Raw genomic sequence first — 17,116 nt, forward strand, 5'->3', positions numbered from 1 at the left:
GGTATTGGGTGTCTGGCTGGGAAAAGCAGGGCTGTGCGCCGCCCTCCATGGCTCTCACTCTGGGCCACTGGGAGGCGTCACCCGTCTTCACGCATCCTGTGGCGTCTGTGGCCCACACCCCGGGTGACCGCGGACCGGGCTGCAGCTCAGGCTGCGCGCTTGGGTCATAAGCGCCTTTCGCACCTGGTCCCACCGCGACATGGGTAGAGAGCCAGTGGCCCGCTCCTGGGCCCCCACCTTGGGTCCTCCACTGGGCCTGCATCTGAGTCTCCTCACCTAGGTCCCCAGCACGTGCTGCCCGTCTGCAGCCAGTTCCGCACCCCCCCCCCAACCCATTTGGTTCCACATCCAGCACCTCGCTTGGGCGCGCAGTACCTGGTCTCCTTCCACCCCATCCCTCATAGCGGGCTCTGCACCTGGGATCGCACGTGAACCACCCTCCCCACCCCCCGTCTTTGGGCCCCACTTCGTGCACCTGCCTGTTCACCCCTGCATCCTGCTCCGTACTTCCCGCACGTGGGTTTGGCCAGGCCCTCCACATTTGAGGCAATGGTGCCCCGGGACAGAGCCCCTGTGTCCCCAGCACTCCCCCCGCTCTTGTCTCGGTCGCACCCGCGCTTCCCCGACGGTGCGCAGCCGCTAAGAGCTCGATAGCCTCAAGGATCCCCAGTCTTTGCCCTTTTCTACACTTTGCTCAGCCACATTCGCACACACACCAAGCACACGCCCCGCTGGGGAGCCGTGTCCAGAGAAGCCGAGGTCTCCCTGCAAACGCCCTGCCCCACGGACGCCGGTCCCCGCCAAGGAGGGTGGGAATCCCCGGCGCTGTGCGGGGAGGATCGCAGGGTTGCAGGATGCCGAGCAGGAAAAAGCACTTAGTTTCTTCTTCCACCAGCCTCTCCGTGGGACATAGATAGACCTGAACTTCGCCTTCCAAGTACCTGGGGGCATCTCCGTGGGCCCCTTTGGGAGGTTGTTTGAACAGACAACAAAACCGGGGGCGCTCCGGTGGGAAAAGGCCCTCAGAGGTGACACCGCGTGAGTCAGCGCGCCTGGGGGGAGCCAGCAGCCCCGCGAGGCGCCGCCCCTGGGCCGCGGACCGGGTGTCACTGGCTGCCCCGGGGGCGCGGCCAGGGCGGAGTCGCTGCGGGCAGGCCTCGCGCATTTCCCGGAGCCGGGCGAGCCTGGGCCATGGCCGGCGGAGCGGCAGATCCAGGGGCCGAGCTGCGGACCTTTGGGCGGTTCTGGGACTCGAACGCGCAGAGGCCCTACGGCGACGGCCCGGGCAGCCTGCGGGAGCTGCGGGCGCGCGAGTTCGGCCGCCTGGCAGGTGAGGCGGGCAGACGGCTGCGGGGGGCGCGCGGTTTCTGGAACCGACGTGGAAGGAGCTTTTGCTCCTGCGGGGGAGCGGCACTACCTCATTTGGGGCGTATCTTGAATCGAAAGACCAGGAGGGACATGTCCATGCGTCCGCTTTGTGGACGCGGCTCCCTGAGGTCCCACCCAAGACTTCTTGCTACTCTTGCCCCTTAGACCTTCCAGTGGGGCCGGACCCATCAAGCCCTTTTCATCTTTCCCGGCTCTCAGCAAACAAGGCTTAGGATTCTCCTTGCCCTCGCTTGCTGTGAGATCCCTCACTCTAAACGCCCAGCTGGAGCCGGGGTTGCAAAATGCAGGATGTCCACGACCGTGACTGCTCGATGTCCGCCAGGGGGCAGGAGTGGTGCTTGGGCAGCCAGCTCGCTGGGTTGGGACAGCGACTCTGCGGGCGCAGGGCGTTGGGACTGAGAGGCTGCAGCCAACCGACAGGACAGGGGCCTCCCGAGGCTGCGCTCCAGACCCCGCTGGAATAGATCACATGCAGCTTTTATTTTCGAAGTCTCATTCTTCTCACTCCTGCAGAGTCTGAGTAATGCCTCTGAAGATTTAGCAAACCCTGCAATTTGACCTTTAAGAACTCGAGGACTGACGGACCGTGCCTTTGGCTTCCTCAGGGCTGATTTAAATTGGAAATCAAGCTCCATCCAGCCTTGGCCACCCAGTCCTCTGTTGCCTTGTGCCGGGGACCTTGAGTGGGGAGGTCCCTTAAAACCGCGTGCCCCATGGTCAGGGAGGGTCTGCAGGTGAAGTGGGCAGGTTATGGCTCAGAGTATGGGGCTTGATTGTATTTGTTCTGTCTTGATGGACAGTTGGTGACCTCTCCCCTGCTTGCAACAGAACAGCAATCGTGACTTCCGTTTCATTAATCAGGCAGCTGATTTCAGCTCTTTGGGACACTTCCTCATGTTTTGCATAACTACTTTTCCCCTGTGGGGGACTGTGAGGGCTGTAGCCGCCTCTTCTTGTGAGAGTTGAGAGGGAGACAGGGGTCCTTCTGCCGGCCTATCCCTATTGCCGCCCCATTCTGCCCCCCTCACTGAGTCACCTGCTGGAGACAGCCCTCGCCCCTCTGTTTCCACGTTCTCTTCCCCCTCTCTCTGAACTTTTAATTATGGAAATTTCCTACCACGCGGAAATAGAGAGACTGATACTATGAATACCCACAGGTGCCGAGAGAAGGAGGCTCTCGGTTCTTTGAAGCAAATCCCAGAGGCGGTACAGTTCATGTTGGGTCTTAATTACTTCAGCACCACACCTCGTTAATCCTCTAAATCGCCAGCTCTGATCCCTCACTCCCTTTAGGGGCCAGCCTCTCCCCTCAACACCACCTTGGGAAAGTAGAGGTATGTTCTGGGCCCCTCCTGGTTGCACTCTTGTTCCTTAGAGAGTAGCAACTTTTCCCTCAAGTGCAAAGTTGAGATACAAAGCCAGGACCCCAAGCTGGCCTTCAGAGTCCTTTAACAGCTTCTGTATTTGTGACAGTGCCGTGAGCATCTTTTATTTATTTAGTGCAAGCTACCAGGATTTTCTCTACATGAGGATTAAAGTAGACTTTTGTGCATTAAACTGACACTTCTCCCACTGCTGGGAGTCTTGGAATATATCCACTTTTTTTTTTTTTTTTTTTTTGAGACAGAGTCTCATTCTGTTGCCCGGGCTAGAGTGCCGTGGCGTCAGCCTAGCTCACAGCAAACTCAAAATCCTGGACTCAACTCGGACTTGTGGGAGGGGGGGGCAAGAGCAACATACGTAACCTAAACAGCTGTACCCCCATAATATGCTGAAATAAAAAAATAAAAAAAAAAATCCTGGGCTCAAGCGATCCTTCTGCCTCAGCCTCCCGAGTAGCTGGGACTACAGGCATGCGCCACCATGCCCGGCTAGTTTTTTCTATATATTTTTAGTTGTCCAATTAATTTCTTTCTATTTTTGGTAGAGACAGGGTCTCGCTCTTGCTCAGGCTGGTCTGGAACTCCTGAGCTCAAACAATCCACCCGCCTCGGCCTCCCAGAGAGCTAGGATTACAAGCGTGAGCCACCGCACCCCGGCCCACACTTTTTTTCTCATAGAAACAAAGGAACAAGAGAGAGGCAGGAAAAAACAAACAAACCAAACCAAAATAATAAAACCTTCTCCTCTCCCTTCCCCTACCCTCCTGAAATTTTTCTGCTGGTTTGAGAATTTATCTGGTTAAGTGGTAGCTGTAGACAATTAAATGATTTACCTTTTTTTTTTTTGGAACAGAGTCTCACTCTGTTGCCGTGGCATCAGCCTAGCTCACAGCAGCCTCAAACTCCTGGGCTCAAGCAATCCTTCTGCCTCAGCCTCCTGAGTAGCTGGGACTACGGGCATGCACCACCATGCCCAGCTAATTTTTCTATATATTTTTAGTTGTCCAGCTAATTTCTTTCTATTTTTTTTAGTAGAGACGGGGTCTCGCTCTTACTCAGGCTGGTCTTGAACTCCTGAGCTCAAACAATCCGCCCGCCTTGGCCTCCCAGAGTGCTAGGATTACAGGCATGAGCCACCATGCCTGGCCTAAATGCTTTACCTTTGAGTGCTGAAATGTTTCACCTAACCATTTGGAGGGGAATGTCCTTGCCTTACTGAAGGGAGCATATTGAATATACAGAAATGATTCAAGTGGCTCCTGAAGCCTTAGGGTGCTGACTGATGACCTCTCAATCCCTGCGTGGAACTGAGAACTGAAGGGGTATGAACCTGGAATTCTCTTTCTTGAAGAATATCTAATGCCAGTTGGCTTTGAGGTCATTTGCCTGGCTCTAATAACTTCTAAACCTGTATAGTATTTACTGTGTGCCGGGCAGTGGACTGAGTGCTGGCATATTTGATCATCTAGTCCTCACCCCATTTGCAGATGAAGGAACAGGGGCCCGGAACGGCTGGTGGTGGAGCCAGGATTCAATCCAGGTTGGTTGGCTGGGGTTCTGCACTGGTAACTACTATGCTGCCTGATCTTCCCCTAAGATCAGATCCCTGGCTGATGTAACACAGCTGCCTTTTTTTTTGGGGGGGGGGGACAGGATCTTGCTGTGTCTCCTGGGCTAGAGTACAGTGGCATCATCATAGCTCACTGCAAACTCAAACTCCTGGGCTCAAGTGATCCTCCTGCCTTAGCCTCCCAACTAGCTGAAACTATAGGCGTGCACCACCATGCCTGGCTAATTTTTCTGTTTTTTGTAGAGATAGGGATCTCACTATGTTGCCCAGGCTGGTCTCAAACTTCTGGCCTCAAGAGATCCTCCCGCCTCGGCCTCTCAAAGTGCTAGGATTAAAGACATGAGCCACTGTGCCCAACTGCCCTTACCCCCCACCCCCAAATTAACTATCGGACCAAAGGCCATGGCAGCTCTCTCCCAGTGGCTTTCTGGCCCCGCAAGGGACTGTGGGTGTGGTGTGTGGTGGTCCCTAGCAGGTTCTCACTTGTACACTGTGGCTTCACATGAGCCAGCCTTGATGCCTGGGTGAACAAAAGCCTTTGATACCTCTGTATTTCTAAATTTTCAGTAAAAGAGAACATTATTTTAAAACTATCTATTTGGACTAGGTAATACATTTAAATAGTACCAGATTCAAAGTTTGCCAAAGGAGGTTGAAGAATTGCCAGGGAGTCTCCCTCTCACTCCGGCTGCAATCACTGCAGCCATACCAGAGTCAATTGCTGCCATGCATGTCTTGTGTACCTTCCCAGTAGTTGTCTATATTTATGTGTGTTTTCACACTTTTTATTTTATGCAGGTAAGCCATAATATGTCTCACCACCTGACATAGTTTATGCTTATTTGTTTATGGTCTTTTTCTGCCACTACCATGTTAGCTTCTATTCTGTTCATTGTTGTGTCCCAACACCTAGAACAATGCCTGATACATAGTAGGTTCTCAATATATATTTCTTGAATGTGAAAACACTCGAAAAACTAGAAATAAAGGAAATTTAATCAAGCAATAAAGGCCATCTACAAAAACCCCACAGTTAATGCATTAAAATACTTAACGGTGAAAGACTGAAAACTTTCCTCGTGAGCTCTGGAACAAGACAAAGATGTCTGTTCTTAACACTTCTATTCAACATTGTATCAGAGGTTCTAGCTAGAGCAATTAGGCAAGAAAATGAAATAGAAGGCATCCATATTGAAAAGGACAAAGTACAACTATCCCTACTTGCCAATAATATAATTTTGTATATAAAAAATTCTAAGGAATCTACACATAAAACTAGTAGAACCAAAAACATATTCAGCCAGGCTGTAGGATACAAGACCAATATACGAACATCAATTCAATTTCTGTATACTAGCAATGGAAAATGAAATTAGGAAACAACTCCTAAAGCATTAAAAAGAATAAAATACATAAGAAAAAAATTATCAAAAGATGTATGACACACTGAAAACTGAACAACAGCATTGAAAGCGATGAAAGAAAACTTAAATAAATGAAAAGATATCCTGTATTCATGGATCGAAATACTTAATATTGTCAAGATGGCAATACTCCCCAAATCAATCTATAGATTCAGTGCAATTCCTACCAAAATACCAACAGCCTTTTTTTCAGAAATTGGCAAGTTGATCCTAAAATTTAAATAGAAATGCAAGTGACCCAGAACACCCAAAGCAATCTTAAAAAAGAAGCAAAGTTGGAGGACTTATACTTCTTGGTTTCAAAACTTACTACAAAATTACACTGATCAAGACAGTGTGGTGTTGATGTAAAGACAGACTTATAGACCAATGGAACAGAATTGTAAGTTCATGCCAGGCATGGTGGCTCATGCCTGTAATCTCAGCACTTTTTGAGGCTGAGGTGGGAGGATCTCTTGAGCCCTGGAGTTCGAGACCAGACTGGGTAACATGGAGAGACCCCGTCTCTACAAAAAAAAAAAAAAAAAAATTAGCTGGGCGTGGTGGCGTGCCCCTGTACTCCCAGCTATTTGAGAGGCTGAGCTGGGAGGATCAGTTGAGCCCCAGAGTTGGAGGTTGCAGTGGGCTATGATCATGCCTCTTGGCAGCCTGAAAGACAGAGTGAGAACCTATCTCCGAAAAAAAAAAAAAAAAAGAATTGTAAGTTCATAAATAAACCCATACATTCATGGTCAATTGATTTTCAACAGGACTGCCAAGACTATTTAGTGAGGGAAAGAATAGTCTCTTCAACAAATGATGTTTGGACAACCGGATACGCACATGAAAAAGAATGAAATTAAATTGGACCCCTACGTCACACTGTATTAAAAACTTAAAATAGATCAAAGACTTATATATGAAATAGCTAAAAGCATGAAACTCTCAGAAGAAAACACAAGCATAAATCACCAAGTCCTTGGGTCAAGCAATGATTTCTTACGACATCAAAAATTGAAGCAGCAATAACAACAAAGTTTAAAACTTTTAAGTTTCAACAGATAACATCAAGAAAGTAAAAGGAAAACCCACTGACTGAAAAAAAAGATATGTCCACACAAAAATCTGTACACTAATATTCATAGCAGCATTATTTATAATAGACATAAAGTAGAAACAACCCAAATGTTCATCAGTGATGAGTGGATAAACAAAATGTAGTATAGTCATGCAATGGAATACTATTCAGCCATGGAAAGGAATGAAGTTCTGATACATGCTAGAATATGGATGCACTTGAAAACATTATGCTAAGTGAAAGAAGCCAGACATGAAAGGCCACATATTGTATGATTCCATTTGTATGAAATGTCCAAAATAGGCAAATCTACAGAGACAGAAAGTAGATTAGTGGTTGCCAAGGGCTGGGGTTGGGGGCATTGTGGGGTGATTGGTAAATGGTATGGGATTTATTCTGGGGGCAAATGAAAGTATTCTAATATTAAATAGTGGTGATGGTTGCACAACTTTATGAGTATACTAAAAACCACTGAATGGTGCGCTTTAAGAGGGTGAATTTTATGGTATGTGGATTATATCTCGATAAAGCTGTTATAAAACAAAAATCCATCCTACACAAAACAATAAATACTTGACGAGTGAATGGATGGATCTCTTCACATTGTATGTACTTGAAAGTATATTTCAGAGTTTGTTCCGTTTCAGTGTCTATAAAGTGTTAGGTGGGTGTACAACAATTCTTTATTATAAATACATGTTGATGAACATTTAAGTCATTTCCAATCTTTTGCTATTGCATACAATGCTGCACTGAATATCGTAATATTCAGGTCATTTCACAAATGTGTGAGTATTTAAAAATAAATTCCTAGAAGAGAAATTGCTAGGGTGTTTGCATTTTAAAGTCTGACCGATATTGCCAAAGTGCTGTCCGTAGAGAAGTTGTACCGATTTACCCTCCTACCAGCCACGTACCAGCAAGCTTGTCTCCCCACACCTTCACCCACTTAGTGAGGTATCCAGCCTTTGATCTCTGCCAATCTGATTGGCAAACCACTGTATCTCATGCCTATCTAAATTCGCATTTCTTTCTTTAAGAGAGAGGCTAGAAGGATCACTGACATTTCTCATATTCTCTGAAGCTCTCGTTGCTGTATTTGGACCGTAGAGCAGTGTGGGAAAGCAGGATCAGGGCTCAGCCCTCAGAGAAGCCACACGGAACCTCCAGGACCGGGTGTGAGTCACAATGGGAAACAGCTTTGCCATCATTCATCACACATGTCTGCTGGGTGCCTCCTCTGTGCGGACGCTGTTCCAGGCTCACAGGAGAGTGAAAGTGAGAAGAACTGGTTAATCAGGAAGCCTTTCTCCCAGCTTGGAAGGACCGTAAGCATTATAAGCGCATCCTTCCACTGCTCACACTACACTTGGATTAAGAAGCACATGTCGAGAGGCTCCGGGAACTGAGTGGCCTCGTGTTATGTCTACACACATTAAATGGGCATTGGTTGGGTTCACACCAACCAGATTTAGGCAAAAGGACTGGAATACCTACGAAAAACAACCTACAGCTTTATTTTGTGTTTTCTTTCAGGAACCGTCTACCTTGATCATGCAGGGGCCACCTTGTTCCCCAAGAGCCAGCTTGAAAACTTCACTCGTGATCTCATGGAAAACGTTTATGGTAAAGAAAAACACACCAAAACGGATTTTAGCCAACTGTATGCAGCTGATATATCTATACTTAATACATGTTGGATTAATAGACTGGGGCTGTACCGAGCACACAGAGCTGAGTAATCCCCACGTTAGATGGGGGACAGGAAGGAACCCTGGGTCATTCCGTATCATACACGCATGGCCAGGATAGAAAGGGTGGCTCAGGGACACTTCCAGAAGAAGCGTTCAGTGTCAGAAAGGGCACAGAAGGTCAGAGGGGCTGTGTCTGGTGGTGGAGAGTGACCCTGTACAGTGCAGAGCGAGGGGCAGCCGGGGGAACATTAATTTATTCATTCATTCACCCCCTAACTGTTTATGGAGCCACTGTGGTGTGTGAGGCACGGTGCTGTAGTGGGAACAAAAGAGACATAGTCCTTTTCTTCATGGAGACTGTGGTCTAGTCAAGGGATCTCCAATTAAATGTAATTACCGGCTGTGTGAAGGGCTATGAACAAAAGGTCCCTAGTGCCAGGGCAGCTCGTATGTGCAGTGGCGGTAGGTCGGCATGTGTGTGCCAGGGAAGGCTTCCTTCGGAGTGATGTGAATGCTGGAGGCTGAGCCGGAATTCGCTCGGCCAAAAGGAGTATAAGCAGGCGGTGGTGACTGTGTGAGCCAAGATGCTGTAGTGGTTTCGGGAACCAGTCCAGGAGCACAGAGGGAGGTGAGGAGAGGGGGAGAGGTCTGAATGGGCAGGGAGAAGCCCATGCAGGGCAGTGTAGATGCTCAGAGGAGTTTGGTCTTTATTCTAGGAACAATGGACAGTCATGGAGGGTATTGATCAGCTGCACAACATGATCAGGAGATACCTTGGAAAGGGGTTTTGAAATAATAGCACCGAAGCAGTTGTAATATTCGTAATGAGAATAGCAATAAATAACATTTACCAAGCACTCACTTTGTGTCGGGTACTGTTCCAAATGCTTTGCATATATTGTCTCTCTTCAACCTCACAACCACCCAAGAGGTATAGGTTCTGGTGTCACTCCTGTTTTACAGGTAAGGAAATGGGGCCCCAGAGGGGGTGAGTAAGTAGCCAGAGGCTGCACAGCAAGTACTGGAGCCGAGTCTCCAGGCAGTCTGACGCCAGAGCCAAAGCCCTTAGCCCCCACCAGAGGGCTTCATTTATGACAGTTCTGTTATGCCACATTAAGGGGCTTGAATCTTGGCTCTGGGCAGCCAGCAGGTATGTAAATCTGGGGAACAGTCTTCAGGGAAGGTGCCAAGAGGGGACTATCTTGATTTTAATCCACAATTTGCAAAGAGACCTGCAATTCTCCTTCTTGGCCCTCTGCAAAGAGACCTATAATTCTCCTTCTTTGCCCTTTGCAAGAGTCATACCTGTGGGAAAGGTGCTAGCCCGAGAGATGCGGAGTCGAGATTGCAGGTGGTCCTAATGATGCAAGGCCAAAAACCGAGCTGAGGAGAGGCAACAAGGATAAGTGCCAGGTCCCACATGTTCCTAGTGATGTGGAAAAGGCATGTTTGATAGCTGCAGTGACCAAAAATCCAGTGTGTTCCTTCAGTGTATTTGGGGGAAAAATCTAAAACTAAAAAGGCCAAGTCTTTGTCAATGTGCAACATGTAGCTCCTGTGAAATGCTGGTGCCCGGTCCTTGCAGGTCAGGCCCTACAGAGGTCTGATTGGGGGCTGAGTTTTGAGGGAGATCGTGATACTCTGGGACACACTCAGTGGGGACACAAGGAGGGGAGGAAAACCAGACGCCAACATGGGGAAGGGTGAAATTGAGAGGGCCTTTACCCTTGACAGTGGGTGGCTGAAGGAGACATGATGGCCCCTTCACCCATCTGGAGGCAGAGATCGATGCGTTTCTGCAGGAATGGTGCCGGTAGTGGTGGTGGGATCTGTAGGGCAATAGATGGGGACTTAGATCAAGCTGCGTTCATGGCTCTGCCCTATGGTTGGAGGAAAGGGAAGCCCCCCGAGCGTGGGTACTGGGTTTTCTGGACTTAATTAACAGAGCCACTGGCCACCTGTCAGGAACTCGTAGCAAAGGCTCTTGTGCTGGCTTCCAGCTCCAAAACAGTCTTCCCAGATTCCATCTTCTTTTACTAGTGAGGGGAGGGTTTTTAAAATTTATTTTGACAGCTTTATTGAGTTATATTTTACATAGAATAAAATTCACCTATTTTAGGTGTATAATGATTTTTAGTAATTTACCAAATGGTGCAACGATCACTGTAAATCAGTTAGACATTTTTATTCCCCTAATAAGATCTCTCATGCTCATTAATAGTTAATCCCCATTGCTACCCTTAGTCCCAGACAACCACTAACTACTACTTTCTGTAGCTCTATAGAATTGCCTTTGCTGGGTATTTCATATAAATGGATTCATGCAGTATGTGCTCTCCTGTCTGGAGTTGTTCATTCAGCATGTTTTTAAAGTTCATTCATGACACAGCCAGTAGTTCGTTCCTTTTTATTGCCAAATACTTTTCCACTTTATGGATATACCATGTTTTGTCTACCTGTTCAGCACTTGATGGATATTAATGTTGTTTCCAAAATTTGGCTTTATGAATAAAGCTGCTCTGAACATTCACGTGCAAGTCTTTTTGTGCACCCAAGTTTTCATGTCTTTTGGGTAGATACCTAGGAGTGGAATTGCTGGGTCATATGGTAGCTTTATGTTGAGCTTTTTGAGAAACCAAGGGAGTGGGTTTGGAAGGAACACAGAAGAAGAGACCATCAGTAGTGACTTGATGGCTTTATTTTGTAACCTGCCAGGTAATCCTCATAGCCAGAACATCAGCAGCAGGCTCACCCATGACACCGTGGAGCAGGTGCGCTACAGGTGAGCGACAGGGACATCTGCCTAGACGGGCACACCTAGGTGGACAGACGGACTCCTAGCACCTGCCTGAATCCCACAAAGGTTCTGAGCTGGTGTCAGGAAGACCACAATGCATGCATGCTGAAAAACATCAGAGTCAGAGGACAGGAAGGTGAGGGCGAGTAGGGCAGTCGAGAAGCACCCGGGGGCAGCTCTGAGGTGCACGTGGCCGTTCTGTATGGCTCTGGACTGGTGCCAGAGTGACAAGGAGTGACCCAGGATCCTGGATCTTGGTTTCAGAAAGGAGAAAAGTACTGTCCTCTGGTTTTCCTTTTCATCAGAAGTTTTATTAGGCATTTTGTTTTATTCCTGTCTTTCCCCCCCCTTTTTTCTAATATTGATACATTAAAAAGCTGTTTATACTTTTCCATATGTAATAATTATTTTCTGGCAAATAATTTCCAGGTAGTACCTAAAATTATTAACAATTTCAAATCAACACAATTTCAAATTATTTCAAACTTGAAAGTGATACTATTTTGCCATAGGGTTGACAAAATTAAAAACAATGTACACAGGTTGATGACTTAAAACTTGTTATGTTAGAGCTGGGTAGAAAAACATGAAGGAGAGGATATTTTCAACAAAGATTAGGGTCATTGTGGATTTTTCTCGCATCTGGTTGGAGAGGGGACTGGGAGCCAGGGTGATTTTGCCAGCTGGGACCATTTGCCATCTCTTCCCGCGACTTCCTCTGCCCTGCCCTGCCTTCACAACTGTGGCAAAGCCTATCTGGAGTTTTTTCCTAGATACTAAGGTTAAGGTGATGATCACATTTAGTAGAAATGAAACCACCTCTCAACACTTAGCGCGGGGCTGGCCGGGCTGCGCTGACGCTGTGCTTCCTCCAGGATCCTGGCGCACTTCCACACCACCGCAGCAGACTACAGCGTGATCTTCACCGCCGGGAGCACGGCTGCCCTCAAGCTGGTGGCAGAGGCCTTTCCGTGGGTGTCCCGGGGCCCGGAGAGCAGCGGGAGTCGGTTCTGCTACCTCACCGACAGCCACACCTCCGTGGTGGGCATGAGGAAGGTGACCGCGGCCGCGAACGTCCCGTCCACCCCGGTCAGGCCAGAGGACCTGCGGTGGGCGGAGGAACCGGGCGCTGCGGCCGGCGGCCCCGACTGCCAGCCGCCGCACCTCTTCTGCTACCCGGCTCAGAGTAACTTCTCCGGAACCAGGTACCCGCTGTCCTGGATCGCAGACGTGCAGTCCGGAAGGAGGCGCCCTGCGAGCGCGCGCGGGAAGTGGTTCGTGCTGCTCGACGCGGCCTCCTACGTGAGCACGTCGCCTCTGAACCTGTCGGCGCACCCGGCCGACTTCGTCCCCATCTCCTTCTATAAGATCTTTGGGTTCCCCACGGGCCTGGGCGCGCTGCTGGTCAGTAACCGCGTGGCTCCTCTGCTGAGGAAGACCTACTTTGGAGGAGGCACGGCCGCTGCCTACCTCGCCGGAGAAGACTTCTACATCCCGAGACCGTCGGTGGCTGAAAGGTAACCTTGCCACAGGGGGTGGCCGCTGGTTGGCATGAGCCGCCTCGCTAGAGGACGGTGCAAGCGACCGGGCTGCTCCTTGGACGTGAGGAGAGTGGGACGTTGCTGGCAGGGACAGGCTGGCGGGAGGGCTCAGAGGTCAGCTGGAGGTGCCACAGGCAGCTCAGTGAACTCTGCAACTGTTCGAGAGCTTCTTCATAGCTGTGGGGGACCAGGGCTGCAGGCAGAAGAGGTGAAAGGCCTTCATGGGGTGAGGAGGGTGGGCCACCAGGCCTTTGCCCACGGCACTAACAAGAGGTGGCAGCAATCGAAACAGTGGTTTGAAAAGATGGCACTGTTTGGAACAGGTGTGAACCACGGTGACAGCACAGCTGATTCTCCAGCAGCTAGAATCAGCTCAGCTTGGCAGCTAGTTAGCAAGAAGAATCAGTTAAACTAGAGGCCACCAGACTAGTTGGGGGGGCACTGTTGGCAGCAGCCTCTATGGACCCCACTGCCAGTGAGTTACAAAGGAAGTCTGAGGGCAGGCTGCCACTCGCCCTCAATGTCAGAAGCCTTTGCCCAGGTCCGTTGGCATATGCCTCCTCCTCAGGCTGCAGGACAGGCGGTGTGGGTTATGCCCGGGAATCTCCCAGGTGGTCATGTCTGGGACCCATAAGGTTGAATTTGTGAGAGGCTGAAAATGGCAGCTGACCCAGGGTTCTGCTGGGTCCAACAGTGGGGACACCATGGGGTGGGATAGGGAGATAGTCACCCTGCTAGTGCCTGGATGGGAAGGTGGGTCGGATTCCCCGCAGACCCGACATAGACTCAGGGATCCTGTAGATAGGGCCATGGCCTTGACAATAGGGTCAGCGTTAACCGCATAGGCCCTGGATCTGGACCGCTGGGGTGGGAATCTCGGCCCCAGCGCACACCAGCTGGGGGAATGCACGGCTCAATACTCCACCTCCTGTGTTTTCTGGCAAGTGGGAATGATGATGCGGTGCTTCTAGAGCTCATACAGGTGAAGCACCAGGACAGAGTGGGCATCGATACATGTTATGAGGCTATTTGATATCTTTTGTTTAGGACTTGTCCATAGTTGGGGGATTCTAAAACACGAATGCTAAAGCAAAACTCTTTGAATCCAAGAGTAGTAATTTACCCTGTAACATAATTAATTAAGAAAAGAATGACAGGCACAACATAATGTAAATTAAAGGCAGAACAGAATGACACCTCAAACGTTAATAATTTGGCCAATAAGGACACCTGAAGGTTAGGAGAAGTGGGGCAGCTCACTGCGGGCCAGGGGTGGGTGGGCTGGGGCCACCAGGCAACACACGCCACACCAAGATTCCCAGAAAGCAGAATATATTTATTTACCGCTATAAGCCTAATTTTTCTCTTGTGAATTTAGGACTAGATTTCAAGAAATTTAATACTCAACTCGACAATGCTTATTGAATGCATACCTGGACTATGTCCTTAACCTCTTGCATTTTATAACTCAATGAAATACAGTCCTCGATAGAAATAAAAAAGTTCCCTTTTATTCTAAAAAGGAATCTAGTAATTAATTATTGATTAATAAATGATTATCAGTCGGTTAATAATTTAAGTCATTATTGGCTAATATTTAATTTATTAGTGGTTTTTACTAATTCATTAGTGATTAATCAATTACTATAATAATTGATTCATTATTGACTCCTTTATTCTGTATGTCTATTAATAAGCATTAGTTTTATAAGGAAATTTAACATTATTCACAAATCTTATTCCTAGAGTATTAAGATACTAAGCACAATATTTCCACTGAAAGCTTCAACTGGCATGAGGCTGCAGTTGGTCTCCCGGATGCTCACGGAAACCTCACTATCTCCCTGCTTCCTCCCTTGCTGCTCTGCTGTCTCTTCTTGCTCCAGCTCCAGTGGCCAGATGGGTGCAGTTAAAGCATAGTCGCTCCTCTGAGGGGAGCCCTCCAGCCACTCGGTGCCTTTACTTCCCCCGACTCCCTCTCCTGCCACTGTCCCCCTTGCTGGTCCAGGCCCACTACCTGCGTGTGCCAGGCTTTTCCTGCTCAGGGTATTTGCTGTGTCTTCTCCCAGAGTGCAGAAACTATGAGCTCAGCAGTTTCAAAAATTAGCTCTTTCCTCTGCTCCCTGACTTCCCTTACTTAGCTGGTCTCTGCTCAGGTAATCTTCCTCAGAGAGGACCTACCCTGACCATCCCGTCTGAAGTAGCCGCCAGCCCCCTTCCTCCTTAAGCATCTTCATTGTTCTTGTTGCCGTGTGGCAAGCTGTTTATTTGGTTTCTCAGTGTGCATTTGTTGGCTTTTGCTCCTTGTTTCACAGAATGGGAGCACTGTGAGGGCAGGGATGTGGCCTGTCTTGCACGCTGCTGTATCCTCAGTATCTAGAACAGTGCTTGGCACACAGTAGGTTGGACAATAAAGATCTGATGAATATTCTGACTAAATGAATAATTACGAACTGCAAAAATAATGAACACTTTGATAAAGATGAAGGTGTGCATCTGCTGTATTAATGAGAGCCTTATAATTTGGACCCAAACCTATGGTTTCATAGACTTTGGAACCCTAGACTCTTAAAGAAGCTCCTCGCTGCAGGGTGGATCACACTGAACTGATGCCCTGTCAGTGCTGCCCTCTTGTGGTCAAAGTGCAGTATTTCAAAAGCCTAACTCAGGTTTCCAGTCTTCTGCCGGCAGCAAAGCATCTCTTGTCTCCTTAGTGTCTCAAGGTGGTGACTGTCTTTTAGGACCCTTTATCACCACCGCCAGCCAACCCTAGGGAGTTTGGAGCAGCCCAAGAAATCTGCAGAGGGGGTCAGGGCCAGAGGCAGCCAGACAGGACTTGGTGTGAAAATCCCTTTCTCCTGAGGGGGAGAGCAGTGTTTCAATAAGGCGGCAGAGGGCAGATATTAATAGATTACGGCTAAAGCCTAAAATCTAAACCTTGCCACATACCACAAAATGCACATGGATTGTGTTGGCCACAGTTGACCTTTTTCCCCTCACCCCGTGGTTATAGGTTTGAAGACGGCACCATCTCGTTCCTTGACGTGATAGCGCTAAAACACGGATTCGATGCCCTCGAGCGCCTCACAGGTCAGTGGACATTTTTATCCATGTGGAATTTGCTTCTGTTGCCGTGTCCTTAAGGCACAGGTGCAGCTCAGATGGAGACGGAGCCTGTGGGAGAATGTGACACGTGGTGACTGTGCACTGCATGCAGTTAAATCTGACTCCAAATAACTCCAGAATGACTTCTGAGAGCAAGAGGATGAGGCGGGGCTTTTTGGGCTGATTTTTCTAAATCAGCTAAAAGAACATTTTAATAGGAGACATTCCAAATTGGGAGCGGAATAGCTTCACAGAGACGGAGGAGCCGTCCTTGGTCCCTGGACTGGGAATTGTTACAGAGCCTGAGGCTTCTGTGGCTCTGGCCTTTCTGGATCCTCTCCCCACCCCATGGGGAGCTGCATGCCAAGCCCACTTTGCCCAGGAAGGAGCTGATGCCCAGGGAGGATAAATGCCCTCCCAGGCCAGGGAGCTGGTAACTGGGATTTAACCCAGGTCACACTGACGCCTGACCCTGAGCTCCCAACCGCTGTCATTGCTGACAGTGTTTGCACGAGGCACGTCTTCTTTCCTGACAAGTGCTCTCTATTTTGTTGCAATGATGGGACCCCTCAGGTCCTCAGCCTTAGCCCAACACCGGGGACAGGCAGGATTCACGGGAAGAGAGGGAGGTGAGTGGGCAGCATCCAGGATTTGTCCTGTCCAGGAGATGACAAAGACAGGCATTGACAAGTGAGCACTTTCCAAGGAAGGATATTAACAGGGCACCCAAATCACAGTGACAGGATCTAACAGGACCAGGAGCACCTCAGAGCCCAAAGGTTGACAGTATCAGTCCACGATGTGGCAAACTTTTTTTTTTAATTTTTTTTATTTCAGGGTATTGTGAGGGTACAAACATTATGGTTACACTTTATGTCTTTGCCTCACCCAAGTGTGGGTTAAAGGCATGCCCTTCCCCGTTACAGTGCTCCCTGTCTCCTTTAGTTGCTGATTTGCCCCCCCCAATCCCCCTAACCCCTGGAGAGTATGTCTGCCATGTGATCACCCTAGTGTTGATCAGTTAGTACCAATTTGATGGTGAGTACAAGTGGAGCCCATTCTTCTGCTCTTGTGGTGCCTCACTTTGGATAATGGGCTTAAATTTAATCCAGGAAAGTATAAGACAAACCCTGACTTTTCCTACTTAATCACTTTTT

At 48.7% G+C, this 17,116-nt stretch overlaps 1 protein-coding gene across 3 annotated transcripts in view; it reads left to right on the forward strand.

Moving 5' to 3' along the window:
- Positions 1-1,182: 1,182 nt before the first annotated feature.
- MOCOS (molybdenum cofactor sulfurase) overlaps positions 1,183-17,116 on the forward strand; it is a 49,905-nt gene continuing 33,971 nt past the window's right edge. For 2 of the 3 annotated variants that reach the window (XM_012656618.1, XM_012656619.1), the window contains exons 1-5: positions 1,183-1,330; positions 8,359-8,448; positions 11,232-11,298; positions 12,189-12,830; positions 15,868-15,944. In XM_012656618.1, coding sequence (XP_012512072.1) covers positions 1,192-1,330; positions 8,359-8,448; positions 11,232-11,298; positions 12,189-12,830; positions 15,868-15,944 — 1,015 coding nt within the window. In that variant the 5' untranslated portion in view covers positions 1,183-1,191. Of the gene's footprint in view, positions 1,331-7,921; positions 8,151-8,358; positions 8,449-11,231; positions 11,299-12,188; positions 12,831-15,867; positions 15,945-17,116 lie in introns of those variants that run through there. The other variant, XM_012656620.1, reaches the window with a different exon arrangement.

The sequence above is a fragment of the Propithecus coquereli genome, unplaced genomic scaffold, assembly GCF_000956105.1.
Source record: "Propithecus coquereli isolate 6110/MARCELLA unplaced genomic scaffold, Pcoq_1.0 Scaffold51, whole genome shotgun sequence".
NCBI classification, from domain to species: Eukaryota; Metazoa; Chordata; class Mammalia; order Primates; family Indriidae; genus Propithecus; species Propithecus coquereli.